This window comes from Seriola aureovittata, chromosome 3 (assembly GCF_021018895.1).
Source record: "Seriola aureovittata isolate HTS-2021-v1 ecotype China chromosome 3, ASM2101889v1, whole genome shotgun sequence".
Lineage (NCBI taxonomy): Eukaryota > Metazoa > Chordata > Actinopteri > Carangiformes > Carangidae > Seriola > Seriola aureovittata.
Genome location: NC_079366.1, coordinates 2,846,722 through 2,872,327, shown reverse-complemented (window position 1 = coordinate 2,872,327; position 25,606 = coordinate 2,846,722). Strand labels below are relative to the sequence as shown.

Below are 25,606 nucleotides of genomic sequence, written 5' to 3'. Positions count from 1 at the left end.
AGAATAAAGGAGAAATACAATAAATACTTCATGTCCTAAATGTTTGAACAGGAGCAGCAGTGGTACAGTACAGTTAAAACCAGAGCAATAATCCTGCATAAATCCTGCACCACCTTCAACACAGAGCTGAGTCAGAGACGTGTTGATTCAACATTATGGTCTGAATATAATCCCACACCAACAAAGACAAATACTGCTACTCACAAAGGCATTGTGATGTACAGTTGTGGCCTTTTGCAGGCTTCATGTTGTTAAGCAGAGCTCTTGTCTGGGTGTAAAGTCAGTTTAAGGCTTGTTGTTTTGGGTTTACTCAGATTTTCTAGGTAGGATACATTTTTTTGAGTCAGATTTAATTTTAAGTGTCTACGTCTTGTCTGTGTGCATCAACATGTTACTCCTATACACTGTTCCCTTAAAAGCACACCTGGTGTAGAGAGAACAAGTAAAACACCTGCTGCAGCTGCAGCCAATCAGGATTTAGATGATATGTAATAATAAATCAGCAGTGAGATAGCTGCACAAAGACTCTCTGTTTCATCAGTGTTACATCCTCACAGTCTGATTATAGACCAGGTTATTCATTAGTCATCTTCTTACTTTTACCCATGTTAGTGTAAACACAGTAAAAACCTTTCTATGTTGCATATTGTTCATCTTACAGTACAATATGATGTATCAGAGCATGCTCATGTTGCAGGAGAGCCGACCAGCTGATGGCTGAGGATAATGATGACGCTATCCCATACTGCATCGCTACGGGAGACATCAAAAAACTTGTAACCTTCTTCACTGGCAGAGGACAGCTGCTGGAGGCTGCACTGATAGCACAGGTACTGGAGAGTGTGTGTGTGGGGGGGGTTAACCGAACAAAAGTGATGACAATAATAATCGTATCTCTTATTTCCAGGGAGCATGTGAAGGCAACGTCTGTGCACCTCAGAGCTCCCCAGTCAACCATACAACTAATGACGTGGACAGCATACAACAGTACCAGAGGTACACACCCACACACACACACACACACACACACACACACACACACACACACACACACACACACACACACACACACACACACACACACACACACACACACACACACACACGCTAGCATTCTGTTACATATTTACTTTGGCCTGCACAGTTGAAGTGAGTCTGAATCAGCTTTGGACTGTGTTGATGTTCAGTGTCCCTGGCTCTGAGGTTACAGTGAGAAAAGTATACTACAGTCAAGAGCACAAAGAGAAACAGCTGAACCGTTAACACATTGTGGGAGAGAGGCTGGTTTCAAGATCAGTACTGTCAGGAGATGTTTGGACGAATTATTCTTCTACATATGGAAAAGCATGAGAGAATAATATTCAGTTGAAAGCTGTGCTATCTAAATGTTTCCAGGCAGAATCTCTGTCTTCTGTCTCAGAAGTCTGTAGCACAGTCAGATTGGATTCATGTCAGGACTGTAATACTGATCACTTCACTCAGTAACATCACATCACACACACACACACACACGCACACACACACATTTCCATCCTCTCTGTTCCTGTGTTTAACCTATCATCAGTGTGGAGGAACTGTTCAACCAGTTGTAGTGTGTAAAAGATGAGAAGTGTGTTTGGCCACAACTCCTGACTCAGATAAAGGTCCAATGTAAAACAAGTGAAGCTCAGTACTCTCACTGGGTGAGACTCAGTTGTTAACTCTTAAACACGAGGCCCAGGATATCTGTGAGCTTCTCCTCTGGTTTACCTGCTCCTCCTCTGTCCAGTCTCCTCCATCAGGTGTGTGAGGAGCTTGCAGAGTGGTACTTCCAGGACGGGTGCTCTGTCCTGGCAGCGTGTTGTCACCTGGCTGTGGACAATGTCCAGGTACACCCCTCAGTCCGTGCACAGCACCTTATACACACTTTGCTGTGTATGATCCTAACATGTGGCTGAAATGTGTGTGTGTGTCTGTGTGTGTTGTATCTGTAGTTAGCCATGTCCAGTCTGATCCGAGGGAATGAGCTGGAGCTGGCTGCATGTGTGGGCATCGTTCTGGGAGAGGCAGCCAATCAGAGCACTGTGTACTGTCTTGAACTCTTGGCGAGGAAGTACATGACCACACCCACATGGTGCGTCTCCTTGTGTGTGCAGTCAGTGTGTACTCTATTTTCCTGTGAACCTTGGAAGTGATCCAGACACACACTGGTCCAGTTCAGCTCCTTGTATTTAGTACTTATGTTTGTTTTTCCTGAATAATTTGACTCCTCCTGAGTAAGCTGACTGACTGTTTCCAGCTGACTGACTGTTTCCAGCTGACTGACTGTGACCAGCTGACTGACTGTTTCCAGCTGACTGACTGTTTCCAGCTGACTGACTGTGACCAGCTGACTGACTGTGACCAGCTGACTAACTGTTTCCAGCTGACTGACTGTGACCAGCTGACTGACTGTGACCAGCTGACTCACTGTTTCCAGCTGACTAACTGTTTCCAGCTGACTGACTGTGACCAGCTGACTAACTGTGACCACATTGAGTTTACAGTCTGTGTTGGACACCATTAGAATTTTAAAGTAGGAACCCTTTGAGCCCAGAGGCCGCCACTCCAGGCAGACCTCTGACCTCTGACCTCTGTGGAGCATCTGACATATAGAGCCTAAAGTTGGCCTGTCAGGGGAAAACCCCAATCTCTTTCAGCTGAGTGTGTATGCACCTGTCAAACTCACCTATACCTCCCTCAGTCTGAGGGATCAGCAGCTGCTTCCTGTCACCTGTCCTTGATAAGTGCAGCCTGGGTGGTGTACCCAGTGTTTCTTACTCCTGTGCTTACATTCAGGGAGGTGTCAGCTGACTTGCTGCACATGATTCCAGACAACTACATCTTATTGGCTAAGCTGTGTGCATTTTACCCAGGAAGTGCTGATGAGATCAACCAATTACATGAAAGGGTGAGTAGACCGTCTCTGATTACTTGTCAGTGATACGAGCATGGGATGATTAGAGTGATCACAGCTGCTGTGTGTCTTCCAGTGTGGTCTCCCCTCGTCAGAGGAGTGTGAGGCCTTGGCAGAGGAAGCAGTGTCTGAAGGAGACCTGTTCTCAGCTGTTCAGTTCCACCTGCTGAGCTCTGAGCCCGAGGCTGCTCTGCACATAGGGATAGAGCACGTCAAAGGTACTGACACCTCTGTGTCACTGTGTGTGTCTGTGTGTGTCTTTGTGTCTCTGTGCGTTACTGTGTGGGTCAGTGTGTGTCTGTGTGTCACTGTGTGCCACTGTCTGTCACAGTGTCATCACCTGCCAGGTACCTGCACCTGACTGGTTCCATTGTTTCACCCAGTAATGGTGACATCAACCTACAACTGTAGGAAGTGATGTCAACACAGTTCATCTCTAAATGAGCTCAGTTTCATGTTTCTGATAAATATTAGCCATTTCTCAGTTTGTGTTCTTGGGAAAAGTCCACATCTACCCAAGATAAAATATCAGGAAGTGTTCTCATTCTGTTTTATCGAGGATGCATTGCTATGTGAATTGTGTGGACTTGGGACAGCTAAGTATCCCAGAATGCATTTCGCACCAAATAGCGACAACGGCGGAAACTCTGAGCCAGGTTCAAAGCTGAAACTATTTTCAGCCTACAACTGTTATTATATCATTTCATTAAGTTTTGATGTTTTTTCCATTAAGGCTCAAATTAATATTTTTATCCAAATAACTCAAGCAGGGCAGTGTGTGCTGTCGTCCCGGTTGAAAAAGTGTTCTCTCTGCAGCCCTTTGGTCATTTACTGGTGGCTTTGTTGTCTGTGGTGTTTTGATATATGATAAAGATTCCTTTTGGAAGATGAAATTTGATCTCTGACTTATATAATACGTATAATATTTGTTCCTGCACATTAATCTGAGAAGATGAAGCTAAAAACATGTGATTTGGTGGACAGTTAACAGCAGCTTTGCCTCTGTGAGCTTCTGTGTACAAATATATTTATAAATATATATAAATGAAAATCAACAGAGAGTCAGGTACAGGTGTGTTGAAGTGTAACCTGTGCAGAGCTGAACTGCTGATATTTGGAAGAATGCTGCTGTTCCAGTTGAAAATAGTGAATCTAGACTTCTGAGTTGAATTTGTGAAGTTTGAATTCCCAAGTACGGGAGTCGGAACTTGGCGTGCTCTGTATCAAGAATCAGCTTTTATCTCCACAGATACATGTGTCCATGTGATCTCTGAATGTCTCTGTGAAGAACTACAGTCACACCTGTAGATGACAGAGATATATGCTCATCCATCTTTACAGCACTAATTAATCAGAGCCTCTCTTTAATGCTCCTCCTCACCAGAACAATTGACTGGATCTGATTGGACGGTGGACAGTGTTCAGCCAATCCTAGACCTGATGAGTTACATCAGGACCGACCGCCTCATCATGGCCAAGCTGACTGAGTAAAACCATTTATTACTGTAGCATCAGCCTGTCAGCAGCCATCTGTGATGTCACTGATGACAGATAGACAGATAGACAGTTAATATTTGTTTTTATTGATTTCCAGTATGTTTTTACTTACCATACATTGTCAGACTTGATCATCGTCCTGTGTGTGTGTGTCTGTGTGTGTGTGTGCGTGCGTGTGTGTGTGTGTGTAGAGCCCGCAGTGAGCTGTTGATCCTGTGTGGTTATATTGGCGGTCTACTGGCCATCAGAAGACAGTACTCCAGCATCGTACCTGCACTCTACGAATATACCAGGTAGACACACAGCTGTGTGTGTGGACACAACAGTGTGTGTGGATGTGTTAATAAAATAAGAAGTGAACTACAGTCTGATGTCAGAACCCTGTATTGATCTTTATTAAACTGTGTTAAACTGAGTCTGCAGGAACAGTGATGATGCTTCTGTGTGTCTGACTGCTTGTCTAACTGTTGTACGTCTGAATGTTGTTTTTATGACTGCTGTATGTCTGACTGTTCTCTATCTGACTGTTGTTTGTATGACTTGTTTGTCGGACTGTTTTGTGTCTTACTGTTTTCTCCCTGGCTGTTGTGTCTAACTGTTGTGTGTCTGACTGTTGTGTGTCTGACTGTTTTGTGTCAGGCTGTTGTGTGTCTGACTGTGTCTCTTTCCTCAGTCAGCTGCTGAAGCGCAGGGAGGTGTGTGTCCCTCTGAAGATCGAGCAGCTGTCTGTGGAGCTGGATGCCTGGAGGGCCTGCACACAGAGTAACAGCAAGTGGGTCACACAAACACACAGACACACTAGATAATGTTAATATTCAAAATCATTCAGATGAACATCAGTGTGACTGTGATGATTTTGTGATGGTTTTAAGAGGAAGATGGTGACATCGCTACTCCTCATCCACTCAGTGGAAATGATGAACACTGAGGAGGTCTTCACATGCTCCTCTGTAATCAGGCCTAGTCTCAGTCAGTGAGGCCAGTTACCACGGCAACACAGGAGAGGCAGCCGATTCCCCTCCGAGTGATGAGAGGGCTGAGCAGCTTTGTTAGCATCAGTGGAGCTAAAGATGCGAAGGCTACCATCAGACTGCACTGTGATTGAACATGTGTCTGTGTCTGATTGCAGCAGTCCTCCATCAGAGCGTCAGAAAGAAGAGTTCAGCCGCCTCCAGAGGAGGATCCAGCCCACAGACCCCGGTAAACACATGTTTAACCCCAGTTTCCTCCGCAGAGCTCAGTGTAGTCCTGAAGCCATCTGCTACATGACCCCAGACTCAGCCGGGATACTGGTCTGATGTTGGCACCAGCATCAGGAGCATAAGGAGCTGTTGAATGTAAACCTCAGGTCCAGCTAATCTGGCTGACAGAAATCTGACTGGTGATTGGCTATGGTGCCTCTAAGTGGCTCTCTAATTGGCCAAAGTTTGACTTAGAAACAGAGAGCTACTGGACTTTCTATGAAGTGGATTTTACAAATATTCAGTGGGAACATATGAAGTGTAATCATCAGTAAAGTGTGTGTGTGTGTGTGTTTTTGTGTGTGTGTGTGTGTGTCTCAGCTGCGCTGGTCCTGTGTGGAGCTGATTATGTGACAGGCTCCAACCTGCCGAGCCACTCGGATGTTCAGCTGTCCTGCTTCACTGGACACAGGATACAGGTGTGTGTCTAGTGTGTTGTGTATATGTGATGTGGATGTGTGTTGACATCATGCGATGCTCTTCATGTTTGCTCCTGATCTCATGCAGGGTCCAGTGTTTGTGTTGGAGGACAGTAAATCAGCAATCTCCCACAACGACGCACTGATGTGGGCTAAAGTCAACCCCTTCTCCCCACTGGGAACAGGAGTCCGCATCAACCCATTCTAACACACACACACACACACACACACACACACACACACACACACGTAGAGATGGAGTTTTGTGGCCTCTGTGTTTTATAGTTTACTGAGCCAACACACATGGTGACATGGACAGACACACACAGACTGAGTGTGATGATGCTGTGTGATGAAATCATCATGTTCACTGAGGAGGGGGACTCTTCTGTTGACAGGGCAGAAACCTGAACTGAGACTTTCTGCTATTGTTGTAAAAACTGGAATAAAACAACCACTGCAGATTTATTAGAGACTTGTTGCCTTGTGTTACACCCACACTCACACTCACACTCACACAACAATAGGACGGAGGTAGTGAAAACAGTAACAACACTAGTTCATTACACACACACACACACACACACACACACACAGATAAGCTGTGTACACTAGGTGACTGATGACCTACAGTTCAGTTGTTTGCTCCTCCTACATCTGCTGCTCTCAGTTTTCTGGAGCACGTATACAGTTGAATATTACAGTTGTTTTTCAAACCTAAAACACACTCCATTGTCTGAACCACACACTTGGTGGCCCGAACACATTTAGTGAATCATTCACTCTTTTAGCAAAACCATGAACAGTTTTTCACCTGGTTAAACACAAGTTTCAGATCTCATTTCACATTTTCACTCACTAAAACACCCTGTGCTCTGTGATGCACTCGTAGCAGAAGTTAGACCCAGTTACAGTACAGACATCACAGCGTACACACAACAACTCAAAACTGTTCACCCTTTTTGCTAAAGTAGAAACCAGGTCAGAGTGCTCAGGTTGTTGAAACTGGTGTGAAAGAGACAATGGAGGAGGAGGAGGAAGAGTAAGACTTACAGACTTGCAGGAAGAGCAATACGGTTTTTCACAATTGCTAAAACACATTTCTTGAAACCTTCCATGCTTTTCTCAAAACAGTTTTTTTCAGTTGCTAACACACTAAAATGAGACGCAAAGCAAAATGATTGAAACTGACACTCATAGAGAACCTCAGCTCACGTCTCCAAATCTCTAAACACATTTTCACCTTTGCACACAAATTGCAATTCAACATGACACTGTTTGCAAATTCACTGCACACAGTTCTCTGTAAAACACAGGAATCTGACATTAAGTCATTTGTTTATCATTTCAAAACACTGTTATTCAAAATGCCACACCCATGGACCAGTTGGCCAATACACATGCCGCCTGGCCAAACACCTAACTGCTTATTATTGACTCATCAATCATGATGTAAGCACTGTAAAAAGATACATGCTCAACACTGTGATACGATGCAGAGCGGCACAGATACGTGACAGTATGGGACAACGTCAGCTTCCATAGTTCAGCAACCTTTCACCCTACTCTCCGTTTCCCAGTCCGGCTGAGTTCTTCTCTGCATGGAGGAGGAAGGTGCACGACCACCAGCCTTAATGTGCACATGGCTCTTCAACAGGCGACGGAAGAGGCATGTGATGATGTTGATGCGGCTGCTGTCCAGGGCTGGAGATGATTCTTCCCTCGCTGATCTTGATGAGGTGCCGTGGACAGACCCAGTGAGGTGGCCAGATGCAGCCTGAATATTTTCTTTCCTTTTGTCTTGTAATTTATTTATTTATTTTTGTATATTTTCCCGTAAAATCTTCATTTTCTGTTTGTTATATTTGAAAGGGCTTTTTTTTGTGTTCCTACAACCATAATGTAGGGTGGACTGTGCATTTGATTGATTGATTGATTGATTGATTGATTGATTGATGGATTAATTGATTGACTGATTTGATTAGTTATTGTTTTGTTTTAACAGTATTTGTGTTTCTGCACATGTTTAAACTCTCAGCAGAATTCTCTTCATTCCGATCTATGATGACACACACTGAAAGTGCAACAGTGTGTAGTTGGTTGAAGAAGAATGTGAGTTTATCTAGTTTTGAATGCACTGCTTCATTTTGCAGGTCATATGAGGTGTTTTGCAATTTGGGTGTTGGTTTTGTGAATTTTGTGAAGTGTTTTGAAAAAATTTGCTCTGTTTTCAAAACCGTCCCTAAGCAATTGTAAAAAAAAAAAACTGTAAAACAAAATCCCAGTTGTCAAACTGCATTCACCAAACCTCTGACTCACCTCTGACAGTCTCGTCATAACAGTTTTATCTGTGCTCAGAATCAAACACTGTTTTCAGATGATACATAAAGATGAAACATCCTTGAAGATGAAAAATGTAAACACAGTGTTCAGAGCATGTGGGTCCAGAAATGTTTATTCTTTATATTTGATGCCATTGCTTACACACTAAAAGTGAATGCTCAGACCAAAGCATCAAAACCTTAACTTTTGAAACCAGGCCTTAAACAAATGAAACCAAAAGCACGAACACATTTTCTACTTTACACTTTGTTTTCAATTCTCCAACACACACTACACACTTTTTCTTACATTAAACACTTTGTTCTAGACTTAAATCTTACAGTCACCGAGAAAACACTTCTTTTTCAAGCTGCAACACACACCTGAATTTTGCACCACACACATACACACCTGAAATCACTTGTGTAGAAATTGAAGAGCACTCAGTCTGAGCCTTAGAGCTACAGACAGACCTCAGGCGACCTTCTGTGAGAACTTTGGAGGGAGAGAAAGAGGTAGACGGAGAGGAGGTGGAGGATGAGGATGAGACTGAAGAGCAGGTCTTCAACTTTCTATTAGACTGAACCTTTCAGTACATTGACACTCGTTTTACTTTATGTAACTGCTGAATCCAGACATTCATTACTTCATTGCTTTCACTGCTTACAGTAGACAATCCTGCAACTGTTACTGAGTGGCGAATATATTTTTTAGAAAACATAAAATGCATTTGTTACAAAGAATAAACATTTCTGGAGCCACATGCTCTGAACACTGTGTTTACATTTTTCTGTGTCGTTTGTGATGAACGCTCAGTGGTGCTTTTATTTTGTTTATCTTTATGTATGATCTGAAAACAGTGTTTGATTCTGAGCACAGATACAACTGTTATGACGAGACTCAGAGGTGAGTCAGACAGTTTTGAGAAAAGCACGGAAGGTTTCAAGAAATGTGTTTTAGCAATTGTGAAAAACTGTCATTTCTAAATGCAGTTTTAAGATGCATAACTCTCACCCACCTGTCACTCAAAGAGGCCACGCCCTCAATTCTCCATAACTTTAATCCTTAATAAAATGTCAAACAGTTGTTGAAGGAGGAAATTAGCTCTAGAGACCAAAACTGTTTTTTGCATGAAAGTGTGTGAATGGGTGAATGTGACTTCCATTGTAAAACACTGAGTGGTCGATAAGACTAGACTGTAGACTGTATAAGTACATTCACCATACATACATACACCACAACTTTGTGTTTGTTGTACTTATCAACTTTACATCATGTACGTTTGTGTGTGTGTGAGGCTGGTGAACATGTGGACCAGTTGTAGTAGAACTGGTGCATCAGGACCCACTGACACAGACCAGATCCTGAAATGGATCTGTTGTTAATGACGACAGCAGCAACACGAGGAGCAGTTTTCTTTTGTCTTTTATTCCAGAATTAAAAATGCAAAAATACACATGATAAACACACAGCTGAGAGTCAACTGTACCGGAGTCAAACCAGCAGTTGAATTAATATCAAGAGTAAGATGTGACCCTATTTCCCGTAACGTCCAGACTCTTTATATGTTTAAAATATCTGACGTATTATATTCACCGTTTATTATTGAAGTATGTTGTATTGAAATATAATTTAACAGATTAAAACTGTTATTAAAGCCTCATAATGAACATGAGGCCTGAGGCTTCGGACAGTGATCAGAGGACAGGAGGTGAACAGCTGACTTCACCTGCATGTAGGTGAGTTTCTACTGTATTCTCTCTCCATAATGAGAAACTGGGACATGAAGTGTGTGACTCTGTAAATGAGAGCAGCTCCACTGTGAGTGTGGAGAACAGTGAGCTGTGCAGATGCTCAGTCAGTCAGGGACATTAACATCACACATCTAAATGTTCATATATCTGATCACACAGCACAGCTGGTGTTGAACATGTTGATTTTCTAAGATGATGAAATATTCTTATCTCATTATAAAATAGCAATAAATTAATTCCCATCTCAAACTATCACACTTGATTTTTTATTTTTAAATCAGCTGTTAAATAATAACTGTTACAGTTTTTAATATAACACTGTTTTATCAAAGAAGCTGCATAATCAGTCACATCTGAGGTGGATGACAATGACTGTCGACATAGAAACCTGACAGAAAAACATGTATAAGTTTGGTTCAATAAAGATGTAGACCGTAGCTGCAGCCAAAACTCTGGACTTCCTCATTTTACATTTTATACATTATTATTAAATGATTGAATTCCAGCAGCAAGAAGTTGTTCTGAACCAGTCTCTGGTTTCCTGCGGTCCGACAGCTCAAAGCTCTGCATTGTTCCACATACAGCAGCATAGTCCAGGGTTACCGGTCTGTCAGAGCTCAGGCAGACAGCGGCTCATAGGTGTGGAAGTGGATTCCCTTAGAGCAGGTGATCTTCATCACGGCTCCATTCAGACTGGGATCCTGGATTAGTCTCATCATGCCCTCTGCTATCAGTGATGGCCTGCAGGTAAACAGAGAGGAAGAAGGGCATTAGATCACACACACACACACACACACACTCCGGTACACACACACACACACACACACGTAAAGATGGAGTTTTGTGGCCTCTGTGTTTTATAGTTTACTGAGCCGACACACATGGTGACATGGACAGACACACACAGACTGAGTGTGATGATGCTGTGTGATGAAATCATCATGTTCACTGAGGAGGGGGACTCTTCTGTTGACAGGGTAGAAACCTGAACTGAGACTTTCTGCTATTTCTGCTATAAAACTGGAATAAAACAACCACTGCAGATTTATTAGAGACTTGTTGCCTTGTGTCACACTCACACTCACACTCACACAACAACAACAGCACGGCAGATTTCTTGTATTTTTAGGGGGGTGGGAGTTTGCACAGGAAATACATTACTAATTACCAGTATGTGTGTGTATGTGTTTGTGTGTGATCAGGAAGTCATCTGGTCTCAATTTCCTGTGACATTAAACTGCTTCCTGCTGCTTGTCTTAGGGAGCACAGCCTGGTCAGTGTGGTATGAACAGCTCTGATGGAGGCCCATCATTAACTGTGATGGAGACTCACAGTGAAGTGATGAGTGAGAGCCTCAGATTGTCTGTTCTGTGCAGAATGACTCTAAAAAAACACTCATCTAGTCGCCTCAAAGATCTAATATCATTCAATAGCCGAGTCGCTCAAGAGCAACAAGAATGTAATCAGAGCATAAAAAAGCCCTCAATGTTTTCAAGACCACACATTTTTAACTGCAGCTGTTTGGAGAGTTTACAAACTGACAAATAGACATGCACCTGCACACGTACACACACACACACACACACACACACACACACACACACACACACACACACACACACACACACACACACACACACACACAGGTATGCAAGGCCCTGTCTACACTTCTACAAAACATGGAGTCATTTGCTTCACTAGAGCAATGGCGGAAAGACTCTCTCTCTCACACACACACACACACACACACACACACACACACACACACACACACACACACACACACACACACACAAAGAAAAACCACACTGTAAGTAGAGAGAGCAGTTTGTTAACACCTTAGCAGACACAGCTCAACACTTTGTTGAGTGTCCTCTGGCTGACACACACAAGCTCCTCCTCTGCCAAGTCACTAAGTCTGTGTGAGGCATTCATCAAGCTAATACATGAGGCAATTCATCATTGGCCCAGAGTGAACTATCCCGACAACCAGAAGACAGAAATCTGGTGCAGACATCATGTTCACCTCTGGATGAACAGGAACACATGAGCACTGGTCCACTACTTTAGTTTATAACCGCAGTCCTGTAAAACCAATGACTCTTTATAGGGATTGACTCACTGTTGGAGCCAGACTCAAGTGGCCATTTGAAGAAGTGCAGTTTTTGGTACTTCCATGTTGGCTTGATTTTTCAGTCTGAATAAGCCGTACTGTGGATGCAGAGCCGGGCTAAGTTAGAGATATAAACCTTTTCTACCTTCGATCCTCATGGGAAATGTCAACCCCCTGGCTAACAACTGTGATGAACTGGAGGCACTTGTGAAGAACCAGCGAGCATATCGTGAGTCTCATGTGTTTCACAGAGACTTGGTTAAACCACAACACTCCCGACCGTTGTGTGGATTTACCCGGCTTCACTGCAGTACGAGAGTAGACAGAGACGCCAGAGCAAATGGGAAGAGTAAAGGTGGAGGACTGGTTCTGCTTGTCAACAATAGCAATAGTGACCCTGGTCACATCACAGTGAAGGAGAGGATCTGCTGTCGGGATATTGAACTGTTGGCAGTTGGTCTTAGACCGTACTATGTACAGAGGGAGTTCTCTCACATCCTCGCCATTGTTATTTACATTCAACCATGAGCAGAGCCTGCAGTAGCGTGTGACGTCATCCATGAGACTGTTGCCAGAGTACAGACCCAGCACCCTGATGCATTCATTGCAATATCCAGGGATTTTAACCATGTCACTCTCACCTGACTGGCTTCACTCAGTATGTTGACTGTCCCACATGGAAAATAAGACACTGGATCTGTTGTATGCAAATGTCCAGGAGTCCTACACTGCTTCAGCTCTACCACCACTTGGCAGATCAGATCATAATCTGGTTTTTCTTCAGCCTTCCTCCAAGCCCTGTGTACTGAGGCAGGCTGCAACCACCTGCTCATTCAGGAACTGACCCCGGAGGCCAGTGAGTCTCTAAAAGACTGTTTTGAGTGCACAGATTGGAATGTCCTGTTGGAGTCACAGGAAAATGATAAAAACAAGGACCCTGACCTTGATAGAATGGTTGAATGTACCACGGACTACATTAACTTCTGAATGGACACTGTAATACCAGCAAGGACTGTACACTGCTTTCCAAACAACAAACCCTGGATCACCAGTAACATCAAGACCCTCCTCAAGCAGAAAAAGGAGGCCTTCAGGGATGGAGAAAGGGAGGAGCTCAGGTGTGAGCAACATGAGCTGAAGAGGAGATTAAAGCAGGAGAAGGACGACTACAAAAAGAAAGTAGAGAGGAAGCTGCAGCACAACAACACCAGAGAGGTGTGGAAGGGGATGAGGACCATCACTGGCCATAGAGAGAGGAACAGCCAGGCAACATCAGGTGATGTGGACAAGGCCAATGAGTTAAACCTGTTCTACAACAGGTGTGATACAGCATCACCTGTTCTCTCTCCCACTGCTTCAGCTGCAGCTTCTCCTACAGCATCTACTCCACAACCTGACACTGCAGCTGCACCTCCCTCCACACTGGGGTCAAGTCTCCTGTCCTTTACAGCGGAGGAGGTGAGGGCGGAGCTCAAGAGGCTCCGTCCTGGAAAGGCAACAGGCCCGGCTGGTGTGTGTCCGAGGCTGTTAAACGAGTGTGCAGCCCAGATGACTGAACCTCTCCAGAGCATCTTTAACTTAAGTCTACAAACGGGGAGGGTCCCGGTCCTGTGGAAAACATCATGTCTTGTTCCGGTTCCTAAAGTAGGACGACCAGCTGAGATACATGACTACAGACTGGTGGCCCTCACATCACACCTCATGAAGACCCTGGACCTAACTGGCTCTCAACTGCATAAAAATCACCTTTTTGGACCATGTGTTTTTTTTATCTTCATGTTTTCTTGTTTGTGTCATCCAGTGTATTTAATTGCTGAATTATTTTCAGACTTTTCTTTTGCCCATGAGGGAACCACACACTAATCAAACCTGCTGCTCGTGATGATGATCTGTTCCACCTGTCAATCAGCTCTGAGTGGAAACCCCAATCAATAAATACATTTGTAACATTCTACCTCTGATAAAAATATTAATGTACGTCTACATTGAAACTAATTTCACTGATATCATGAACAAATGGACATCCCAGATAAAAACGATCTTATATAAAAAAAATAAAGTTTGTGCCCGTGTGTGTAGACTCACTGTAAAACTCCAAACTTGTTCATGCTGCGTTTGAAATCATCCTTGAACTTGACAAACTTGCCCATGTTGTCCTCATGCTCCACTGAGTGCAGCAGAGGAGTGTCCACGAAGGCTGGACACAGGACGTTGATTCGAACCCCGTAGCTCCCCTGAGACGACGCGTCCTGCAGGAACATGTAGAGTGAGCTGCTGAAGGGCCTTGTATACCTGTGTATGTGTGTGTGTGTGTGTGTGTGTGTGTGTGAGAGTCTTACCGCCATAGCTCTAGTGAAGCCAATGACTCCATGTTTTGTAGCAGTGTAGACAGGCTGATGAGGAGAATGGAGGAAGGCTGAGGAGAGAAGAGAGCAGTGACACTGTCATATAAACTGTGTTTTTCACTACTGTGAGTTTTAAACGTCCAGGCTGGAAGCAGAGTAACATGATGTGTTTTTCAATAATGCTGCATCAGTTCATAAAACCACAGCTGCCTCTGAACAGCAGCTTCACACTGTAACAGTAACAGAGGACCAGTGGATTCAGGTTTAGGCTGAATCCACCTGTTAAAATAATAACACTCAGAAAAACCTAAAAACCTACTTTACATTCAAAAATATTCTGTTGCAATCACAGTCAAAGTGTTGATCTTGAATCACTCTGGTACACTGATGCAGCTCCTCAGCAGCTGCTCATGTTGTTGTTTGAGAAGCTCATCGGTTTAAATGTGGCGCAGGATGTTTAAGTGTCTGTCAGGTTGAGCCTCTGACGTGAGTGTTCAGGAGTTTAGAAAAGGTTAAATTCCTCATAACCACCCAGAGAACTGTTGAGTTTATGGTCCAGTTCCCTCAGACACGTGTGTCTGGAAAGGCTTCTTTTACTTTACTATGTCTGTTTCACAGCTTAACACACACTAACACGCACGCATTCTTTTCCCCAAAAACAATATGTAGTATGTTTGACCGTTGTTTGGACAAGTCCATGTTTGTTATGGGAATAGCAAGTATGTACACACACACACACACAAACACACACACACACACACACACACACACACACACAAACACACACACACACACACACACACACACACACACACACACACACACAAACACACACACACACACACACACACACACACACACAAACACACACACACAGATGTTATAGTGAGATAAGAAGAAAATGATTACCATATGCTGTTCCACAGGACAATGTGTCCGACAACAGAACATCCTCTGGAATCTCATTCAACAACAGCTCTGATATATATATAGAGAGAATATTACTTATATTATATATACTCTCTGCTGTTTGTCAGGACTAACTGAGTCTCGCCAAATGAGTCTCTTCCACATCTATGTATTCCATGTTTCACAGAGGAGAGATGTATACTGCAACTCTGCCTTTAGTGTGTCTGAGTGTTTTGAGTGAGTTTTTACTCGGAATGGAGCAACAACAAAAACAACCAGTGATCAGCAGCTCTGTGTTGATGAGAGAGGTCAGAGGTCAGAGGACAATGGACAGACTGACAGAAAGGCTACAGTCACTCAGATAACCACTGCTGTTGTAGGTTGGACAACACGTCCAACCCACAACAGCAGAAGATCATGATCTGAATGTCACAGTCTATCTGAGTGTTGTTGCTGACCATGCTCATCCTTCATGGCCACAGTTACACCAACATGACAGTGAGTTCAGTGAACTTCAGTGACCCCCCCCCCCCCAGCCTCCAGACCTGAATCCACCTTTGGCATGTGGCAGAACGGCAGATTGGCAGCATGAATGTGATGCAGTCACGTCAACATGGAGCAGAGTCTCAGAGGAAAGTTTCAACATCTGGTGGATCCATGACTGAGGAGCTACCCATAGTTAGTGTGCTGTTCCTAATAAAGTGCTCACTGAGTGTGTAAACTGTATGGAGTAATTTGGTTCATTCTAAAAGTAAGAGTTACAAGGTATGTGTTTGAGTTTAGAAACAGAAGGCCTGGCTTTTGAACAACTGACTGGCCCAACAGAACAATATGAAACCACAAAAGACCAGGAATAACCTTGTAAATCGTGTGTGTGTGTGTGTGTGTGTGTGTGTGTGTGTGTGTGTGTGTGTATGTGTGTGTGTGCGTGTGTATGTGTATGTGAGAGCGTTGGTTTGTAAAGAGCAGCACACAGATGAACAAAATTCTTTGGAGCAGTGCGAGGTTTTCCATGACTGAGACTGAGCAGTTTCAGTTATAGTGGAACTCTGCCAACATGTCATGGTTGCTTTTTATCTAGTGTGTTTCCCACATAACACACACTCGAGGAAGAGGACTGTTTTCATAAGTTCGGCTTCCAGGGACTGAGAAATTCATCATCTACAACATTTTGACATAAATAAATCATGTTGTGTTTCTGTCTTTCTTTAGAAAGGAGAAAGTTTAACACTTGTACTTCTTGCTAGAACTGTGTCAGGATCACTGCAGAGTCTCTGTCAAAGCTAACGCTGTACTGTCTTTTTAGTGCAGGTAAGGATGGATCTCATTCATGAAGTATGAACAGAGATTAACAAAGATACCTGTTGCAGAGAACTTTATCAGCTAATAACTGACTCATTTTTTACTCTGGAATTTCACGTGATTCAAATGGCTACAATACAGAGAGGTCCCAGATTCTGAAGAAAATGAGAACAATTCCTCCAACAAGGTCAGTCCTCAGGGTCAGTCCTCAGGATCAGTCCTCAGGATCAGTCCTCAGGGTCAGTCTTCAGAGTCAGTCCTCAGGGTCAGTCCTCAGGATCAGTCCTCAGGATCAGTCCTCAGGGTCAGTCTTCAGAGTCAGTCCTCAGGGTCAGTCCTCAGGATCAGTCCTCAGGGTCAGTCCTCAGGGTCAGTCTTCAGAGTCAGTCCTCAGGGTCAGTCCTCAGGGTCAGTCTTCAGACAGACAGACAGACAGACAGACAGGAGTGTGTACCTGCAGAGTCCAGATCATATACATCTGAAGTCCTGTGAAATTAAATTCTCCCGAGGAAGTTTCCTTCTCAAGTTCAAACTAACAACAGCTTAACTGACATGATGGTCCCATTATGTTCTGGTGCTAAATCAGTTCTTTTTCAAGTACTGTGTTTGTACAATCTTGAGATTTTCCAACATTTGTCTGCAGTGTATCATAAAGAGCTTTGCTGAGCTGAGTAATCAGAGGAGAAGTGTGAATGTCCACTGTGGTGAGGACACACAGCTTTATGTTCCGCTGACTGGCAGAGATAAAATCTTATGTTATGCCTCGTCTGTCTTACACCAGACATTAACTCTATATCTGATCCTCGAAAAGTCCTCCCTGCTTTTACTTCACCAGGTCTGGATCATTGTATGTCTATACATGGGGCTCCAGCTCATTCAGACTTGTAACAATTTCTCAGAGACAGGCCCATATCAAACACACTGGCTGTTAGCTATAGAGCTGTTTTAAAGTGTTACTGGCACTTCTATAGCTGTACATGGGCCTGCTCCTAAGTCACAGATTTAGGGCATGTGTGTTTTCTGTTAGAACCTCGCCGCTGTTTCTATTCTACACTCCTGTATTCTATGGTTTTATTTGTTTTCCCTTCGCTCCATGTTTGTATTTGTGTTGTTGGTACTTATATGGAAAGTGCTATACAAATGAATACAAATGTGTGTGTGAGTGTGATTGCATATGTTACCTGCCATAGAAGACACATTGATAATGGTGCCTCCCTCCTTGCCGTACTCTTTACTCATGTGCTCCAGGGCCAAGTAGGTCCCCTTTATTACCGATGTCTGTTAAAGATAAAGAGATGACATGGTCACAGAAGCAGGAACTGAAACTGAAAGCAGAGAATGTGCGAACTGAATGATAAGGTATTTATAGTTGCTGCATCTGCTGCTGACTTTGACAAGGCAAAGCACTTTACTCTGAAACACAGTCACTCATAGTGCTCGTTACAATAATACAAGTTTATCTAATTGGGATTCCGTGCTTTAGATTTATATATTTCTTGTGCAGAAGTAGAAATTTCAGGGTGATGATGGAGTAAAATAATAACTGAATCATTCTGTGAGGATCACAAATATCAACTAAACTGACGTCACCCTGTCACTAACTGTTATGGATATTACACCAAAGTCATCGGTTACTACATCAAAGCTACACGGCGCAATGAAGTGCAGGTTTATAACATCCTCATATGTACAGGGGGAGGGGCATCTGTCTTGTCCATTAGCAGAGAGAGAGAGAGAGATGGTAAAAATACATGCGAGTAGAGCCGAGTCTCACAATGAGGATGAGCGATGTTTAGAACACAAAGAAAATGGATGAAGTTTGAGATATAGAGCCCTGAGGAAAAACAGCTGATAACATCGATAGATGAGGAGGAATGTCCTACTTACCATACGCACACACACACACACACACACACACACACACACACACGAGGTGATAACATTTAAATGATGTTTCCAGTGCAAACTAAAACATATAACTTCAGTCTTGTAGCTGCAGATACTGAGTTTTTATCCTTAACAACATTTAGCTCCACATGGATTAGAGCTAAACAACTAGTTAATTATTAAACTATTAAGAATAATGGTAGTTGTTTTAAATCGTTAATCTAACTTGGATTTGATTATTGGAGCCTCTTGTCAAACATCAGTACAGTCTGTGGTCCTGCTGGCTGTACTCAGATGATAGAGTCACACTCACTTTCTGTCATGAAGGCTCACTGTGCTGACACAGTACAACTACAGTACAATGCAGTTAACCTGTTCACCTGTTCAATGTCTGCCAGGCTCACCTTCCAGTAACAAAGCATCAGTGATTCACACAGTAAGGAAAAAGATTCAGCAGACTTTTATATGAGGTGAAGCGACACATCACAGCCTTGTAAACATCTGCCTGCAGCTGCAGACTTCCTGACCTGAGGAACCTCTCTGCTCAGAAAGGTTCCTGTTAGCATCACACCACAGAGCTCCATACTGACTCTCTCTCTTGTCACGGAGGTTTCTATTTACAACTGGCCCGGTCTAAATACTGGTATGAATCCTCCAACACACACTCACATGGAACCAAAGGACCACTGTTTTCACACTACATCAGTTATGCTGCTTTTCATGATGGGGCCATAATCACCTTCATTATCAGGTGAAAGTGTGTCTATATTTTCCCAGGTCAACAGCTGGGTTAGCATGAACCCGGCTCGGTCACATGTTACTGAGAAGAGGCCTGTTCAGTCCATCATGTGTAATTTTACATCAGATGAATGAACTGATGTGAGGGAGTTAAGTTAATTTAATGTTCACTTGTCTTTATTGCATGATGATTGGATGTTGAACAGTAATGCTGTCATTTAACTGTTGATGTGTGCAGAACAACCACCAACATCAGACTCAATGAGACAGAGTGTGAGCAGCTGAAGAACCGTGCCTGTGTTTTCCAGAGTCGTGGGGGTTGTGAGAGTGTAGAGGATGGACATGGTTGCCCACTGCTGAGGACTGGACGTCCTGCTGGGACTCCACTTAGCAGGAGTGTAATAGTAGTATGTATTTAGTAGAGAACAGCCCGGGGGAGGGGGTGCAGCGCTCTCAGAGGCCTGGGGTCTTTTAGGGACAATGAGGCCTTTAAATATTAACAGTTGTCCCACTGGGGCACTGCTGCTAGAACTGGTTGTAAAGGTCACTTCACCAGCTTCACTTTACATTGGAACCCAGCAGCCTCCAGACAAGACACATTAGTGCGAGTTCCTCTTATGCAGGTGAGTCTAAGAGGAAACACTGGATCCATCTTCATCTTAAAAACAATGTCTTTCATATTGTGGTATTTTATTTTGTAAGCGGTGGAGTTACCAACTCCATTTCTACTTGTATAATAAATAATCATTCACAGTAAAAGTCATGATATATCATTTTTGATTTGTTTAAGTGACAAAAGAAGTGTTGTATTATTGAGCAGGACTGCATTCAAAACCCATTTACCAGGTGACGTCCTGCTCCAGGTAAATTACATTTTTCTGCTGGATGAGAAGAATCACACTGTCTTAATGTAAAATATGTGATAGACTGTAACAATACACTCCATTATTTTTCAGTGATATATTTCCACAGATGACTTTACTGTCTTTTCATTTAAAATACAACATAAAGCATGTTCTACATAGCCTCCCTGCTACTGACGCTAATTAACAGAGATTTTTTTTATGTTATTATAATCTCATATGTGTTTGATTTGAATGTGGGAGTATCCTTCCAGCTTTTATTGCAGTTATTTTGCTCTGTACATCCTTTGCTGTATCTCACCCCTCTCCCTCTCCAGCCTTCCCCGTCTGTCTCACTGTCCATGCCACTGAGGAAAAATACCCAAATAAATCTGTATAAAAAACAGAGACTGTGTGTGGTTGTGTTGGGGCAGCTGCTTCATTGGTGTCAGATGCTGTCAGGGCCACTAATGTCACTGATTGGCTGATGGTCATGTGTTTCAAACAGAGGCCGAGGACAATCAAACTGACTGACTGGTCTTACTGACCTGCATCAACAACAACAACTGAGTTACATTTGAAATAAGACGGTCAACGATCTGTCCGAAGGTGAGGTTTTCATGGTCTAACTGGCTGTTGGGTAATGGACCAGGTGGACAGGACGACAAGGGATCTACTGCCACAATGTGGTTATTTCAGTGATAATGTGTAAAAGCGTGGACAGAGGAGAAGTACATACCTTAAAGGTAGGACTTTTTGATCAGTGGGATGCTTCTGTGGAGTTCTGAAACAGACTTTAGATCAGTCTGTATCTGATTATTCTTCAGACTTCTGTTCATCATATAGATGACTGACAATCTTCAAGCACAGAGATAACACTAAACTTCAGTGTATCAATCTCAACAACTTAATCTGCATGAGTGTTGTTTTCTGATGGTGTCAGAACAAGGTTTATATCTGTAATTAAACAGTGAACTAGACACCACAGCAGCTGCAACGCTTTTTATGACTACACTACATTATTACATCAGTACTCAGTGGTCATTAGTACATTATTGAGCTGAGCTACATTCATTATCTTGGCAGCGCCAGACTCCGCCTACCTCCTGTCACTCAAAGAGGCCACGCCCTCAATTATACATAACTTTAAGCCCTAATTTTATTAGGTGATTTATATAAAAATTCACCCCCCGTACAGCTGTCGTTTTTGCATGAGGCTGTAAAGTTGGACATTTTAACATGGGAGTCTATGGGGATTGACTCACTGTTGAAGCCAGACTCTAGTGGTCATTGGTTTTCGATGCTATCATGGTGATAACATCTGTCCACAGACAGACAGACAGACAGACAGACAGACAGACAGACAGACAGACAGACAGACAGACAGACAGACAGACAGACAGACAGACAGACAGACAGCTGCCAAAGTCCTCAAAACCAGTTCCTGCTACAGATAAAAAAGATAAAAGCATCAGGACTCAACACTCTCTGAGGGGGACCTGGGCCTCATTCATAAAACAGTGCTTAGAATTCATACTAAAAGTGTACGTGTGCACAAAAGCTGAAAACGGCATACGCAAAAAAGCAAGTAATGTTCCCTTTATAAATCAATGTGCGCATGTGGATCAGCCTCATATCCTGCCATCCATCCACTTTCAACCATAAATGGTCAATCAAAGCACCTGAATGCTGATGCATATAAATGACCCTGTTGATCAATCGTTTCAGGAGGCTGATGACATCTCTACAACAGAGCATGCACAAGCGTGTGCATAATTGTAGGGCATTTCCTTTGCACTCTGCAGGTTTGTCAATGGGGTGAGGAGCCAGTGCCTGAGAGGGGGGGGCACTCTCACCTGCAGGTTATAACAGAAAAACACACAGTGCCTGCTTGTAGTCTATTCCCAACATGGCTGCGTGCCAGGATAAAAGAATCATGTGTTGAACCAGGTGCTACCACATTTGTCAGGACATTTGTCAGAAGTCAGAGACATATGAAATGGACATTTATTGAATGCATGTGCTTTCTATTTATATGAACACATTAATTTTCGGAAGGAGCCCTGACATTGCTGCAAATTGCCTTCTGATGTCGGACTGTTCACCCACAGTGAAAGGGAACTCATTTTAATGATCCAATCCAGAACTGCAGGCATTATTGAACTCAGGGATGGCTGCGATATTCCAGACCTCAGGTAGAATTTTACAGAATTGTATTATTCCCAAAAGGGGTTCGCGGCAGACAGGTAAACATTATAGTGTTCATATCAAACTTATACTGTAGCTACCCGCTAATTCCTGCTGCTGCTGCTGCTGCTCAGAACTACCACAGCACAGCACTGCTCAGGGGCCTGGTGGGTCTTACATCTACCATGTCATTGTGAATCTGCATGAAGAGACCTGCTGATACTGACACTCATCATCTGGTTATTGCTGTTTTTGTTAATTGAGTCGAACGAGGTAAATTCAGTCCACTAGTAGCATTAGTGCAGCAGTCCTCCACAAACCTCTGATGATTCACTGCTACTATCAGAAGTTATAACAACATCCCTGAGGCGGATGCGGTCCTGAGGGGTGAGCAACTTCTTTTTACAAATACGCTATACTTGGACGGAGGGTCATGTGACAGAGGTTGTTGTGTGATTTGGGACTAGACAATTAAAGTTAAATTCAGTCATGGTCTTACCAGGTTGACTTGTATGGTCTTCTCCCAGTTCTTCTCATTGTTGATGCCAGCGTTGTTGATGACGATGTCCAGACGACCAAACAGGTCCACAGTGCTCTGGAAGGTGTCTACGAGAGCACAGGATCTGATCAGAGCTGAAAACCAAGACCTTCAGTCTCACAAAAACCTAATAAGGCTAAAATAAATGAATGGGGACAGTGTGGGGTCAGAGTCAGCGGCATCATGGAGCTGATGACACCTGTACAGGTGGTCCATCACACTGGGGTGATGTTAGTGAGAATAAAGTGACTGTTGTTTAAGACTGATCAGGACCAGACATCAGACAAACTCGTGTGTCTGCCTGTTTTCTCCTGTCAGTCAGTAACACCTGAAACACAAACACGTTTCTCAATAAACCTGTTTTTAAACCTGAAACTCTTTATTAAAGAATCTGTATGTTTTTCTAAACAGTGAGGAGAGACCCTTCACTGTTCAGTTTGAACCCATGAGGCTAAACTGAGCTCAGCCACGTTCGGATGAGCAGCCTCAGGCACTAGAGACACCGTGCTGCAGGACGAGCGGCTGGTTATCTCCTCACAGACATGCTTGGATAAACAGCTGAAACCTGTGGTTGTAATACCTGCTGCATTCCACAGTCTGACACCTGGCAATTAGAAACAAACATACCTGCTTTTAACACACTCATCTGATCTGCATGACACACACACACACACACACACACACACACAAACACTATCACAGTGAGGAGCAACACCAAACAGCATTCCTGAGCTGTTAGCCTGCAGGGATTTACTTTTTCAGTGTCAGACAATGAAACCTTGTTCCTCTCTCACTCGCTTTGAGACACACTTACTAACCCCCCCCCCCCAAGAACAGGAGGAGGTAAGTGATGAGCAGCAGTGTGGATCCTGAACACGTGTTGGGCAGGCGTTTTAAAACCACAAACTGACACACAATGAAATAAATGTCACTTGAGAACAAGAGCGGACAAGCTGAGTTTGAGCTGGACCGCTGACGTAACCTGTTCAACCTGCTGGTGTCACACATGCACATGTCACAGAAGCTGCTGGACTGTCACACCCAGTGACTGCAGCCGCAGCTCAGAGGCAGAGACTGGGACTTTCTCCAGGAAAACGTTTTCAGTGCCAGACAGATTGTCCCTGTTTTTGCTTTTTGAACTTGCTTACTCATTCATCATGAGGAAGTTAAAAAAGGGGAGGCAAAGTACAACCTTGTTGTGCAGTGATCTCTATAAATACATGTTGTGTCACTCAGTTAGTAGCAGGTGATGTGGTGTCAGTTCTCTGTCTTCTGACAGGCAGTATTACCTCTCAGTGCGTCTCCGTTGGACACGTCACACTGAATGAAGGTGCAGTTGCCCTCTCCAAACTCAGCATCCAGCTGTGTCTTGCACTCCTCACCGCAGGTCTTGTTCAGGTCGACCACGGCCACCTGGAGGACAGACTTCTGTTAGTGAGCTGAACTTCTCAGATGAACAGTGCAGAGATGGATCCAGACATCAGCACCTGACGTGATCCAGCTCTGCAGGACTACATCGTTGTGCTGAGTTAGGCCTGTGGTTTGACAGATGTGGTTTGACACTGTTGTGATGAGGAACCAAAATACGAGCGGAACGACACATTCATCTTTCGAGCTGCACCACATTCAGCCTCGTTCCACAGGTGTGAAAGAAGTTCTCAGAAACCTTTAACATGCTGTTTAAGCATTATGACACTGGTCTCATGATTAAAACTCAGTTTTCTTCACACTGTTCTTACGTTACATATGAGAAATTCCCACTGGCTCCGTTTCAACATGTACCGATCTAAGAACCTCTAAAAGCTATTAAAATACATGTGATGAAGACAAAAGGCTATCATTCGTTTTACACAGTGAAAACAACCACATTAAAGCTAAAGCTGCGCTGCTGTAAAATCATTGAGCTGCAGACAGTTCCAGTTCACTGAGAACTATTCTAGTAAAGTGAGACGGTGAGACTGAGCTGCAGCCTGATCACACGTCGTTTAAACAAACAAACAAGAGCAGTGAAGTTCACTCACACTGAGCCGTACTGACCTTGGCTGAGCTCTGCAGCAGTAACTGAACCACGGCTCTCCCGATGCCCTGAGCTCCCCCGGTCACCAGAGCCACCTTCCCATTCAGAGACATGATCCCAGCACACCAGCAAAACCCCCCACTCTTGGTCTGTCTCACTCTGAGCCTCCTTCTTCTTCTTCTTCTTCTTCTTCTTCTTCAGGTCTCCTCTGTGTTCATGCACCTCTCTGCTTTCTGTAACACAATCAGAGACGCTCTCACACTTCAGTGTGTTTTCACCCTTTAAGCTTGGCTGTTTTCCCTCCCTCCTTCCCTCCCTCTCTCTCTGACACACATGCAGTGTTTGTATAGACTGATAAGCTGAGAGAGAGAGAGAGAGAGAGAGAGGAGAGAGAGAGAGAGAGAGAGAGAGAGAGAAAGAGAAAGAGAGAGTGAGAGCGAGAGAAAGAGAGAGTGTGAGAGAGAGAGAGAGAGAGAGAGAGAGGTAGTCAGAGGCTAAGTAAACTCTGGAAGATAATAATTACATGTTTTACTCAGCTTGTTGTACCTGCCTTCCTGCCT

At 43.6% G+C, this 25,606-nt stretch overlaps 2 protein-coding genes across 5 annotated transcripts in view; one reads left to right on the top strand and one right to left on the bottom strand.

Annotated features, from left to right (window-relative positions):
* wdr17 (WD repeat domain 17) overlaps window positions 1–6,560 on the top strand; it is a 28,244-nt gene extending 21,684 nt beyond the window's left edge. For 3 of the 4 annotated variants that reach the window (XM_056372987.1, XM_056372986.1, XM_056372988.1), the window contains exons 21-32: window positions 698–830; window positions 908–996; window positions 1,769–1,868; window positions 1,974–2,113; window positions 2,818–2,929; window positions 3,012–3,153; window positions 4,320–4,422; window positions 4,624–4,725; window positions 5,106–5,204; window positions 5,562–5,632; window positions 5,995–6,092; window positions 6,181–6,560. In XM_056372987.1, the coding sequence (XP_056228962.1) occupies window positions 698–830; window positions 908–996; window positions 1,769–1,868; window positions 1,974–2,113; window positions 2,818–2,929; window positions 3,012–3,153; window positions 4,320–4,422; window positions 4,624–4,725; window positions 5,106–5,204; window positions 5,562–5,632; window positions 5,995–6,092; window positions 6,181–6,300 (1,309 nt within the window). In that variant the 3' untranslated portion in view covers window positions 6,301–6,560. The remainder of the gene's footprint in view (window positions 1–697; window positions 831–907; window positions 997–1,768; window positions 1,869–1,973; window positions 2,114–2,817; window positions 2,930–3,011; window positions 3,154–4,319; window positions 4,423–4,623; window positions 4,726–5,105; window positions 5,205–5,561; window positions 5,633–5,994; window positions 6,093–6,180) is intronic. The other variant, XM_056372989.1, reaches the window with a different exon arrangement.
* Window positions 6,561–9,823: 3,263 nt separating this feature from the next.
* Window positions 9,824–25,353, bottom strand: hpgd (15-hydroxyprostaglandin dehydrogenase). The gene is made up of 7 exons (XM_056373053.1): window positions 25,067–25,353; window positions 24,319–24,442; window positions 22,991–23,097; window positions 18,019–18,115; window positions 14,621–14,697; window positions 14,367–14,530; window positions 9,824–10,909 (listed from the first exon to the last, which is right to left on the bottom strand). Exons 1-7 carry the CDS (start codon window positions 25,157–25,159, stop codon window positions 10,786–10,788), a joined length of 786 nt encoding a protein of 261 aa, XP_056229028.1. The 5' UTR covers window positions 25,160–25,353; the 3' UTR covers window positions 9,824–10,785.
* Window positions 25,354–25,606: the final 253 nt, after the last annotated feature.

Coding starts and splice junctions, on each gene's coding strand:
- hpgd (XM_056373053.1), bottom strand. CDS start 25,159: ATGTCTCTGAATGGGAAGGTGGCTCTGGTGACCGGGGGAGCTCAGGGC. Junction 24,443..25,066: donor TGCTGCAGAGCTCAGCCAAG/GTCAGTACGGCT, acceptor TCTGTCCTCCAG/GTGGCCGTGGTCGACCTGAA. Junction 14,531..14,620: donor GCTTCACTAGAGCTATGGCG/GTAAGACTCTCA, acceptor ATGTTCCTGCAG/GACGCGTCGTCTCAGGGGAG.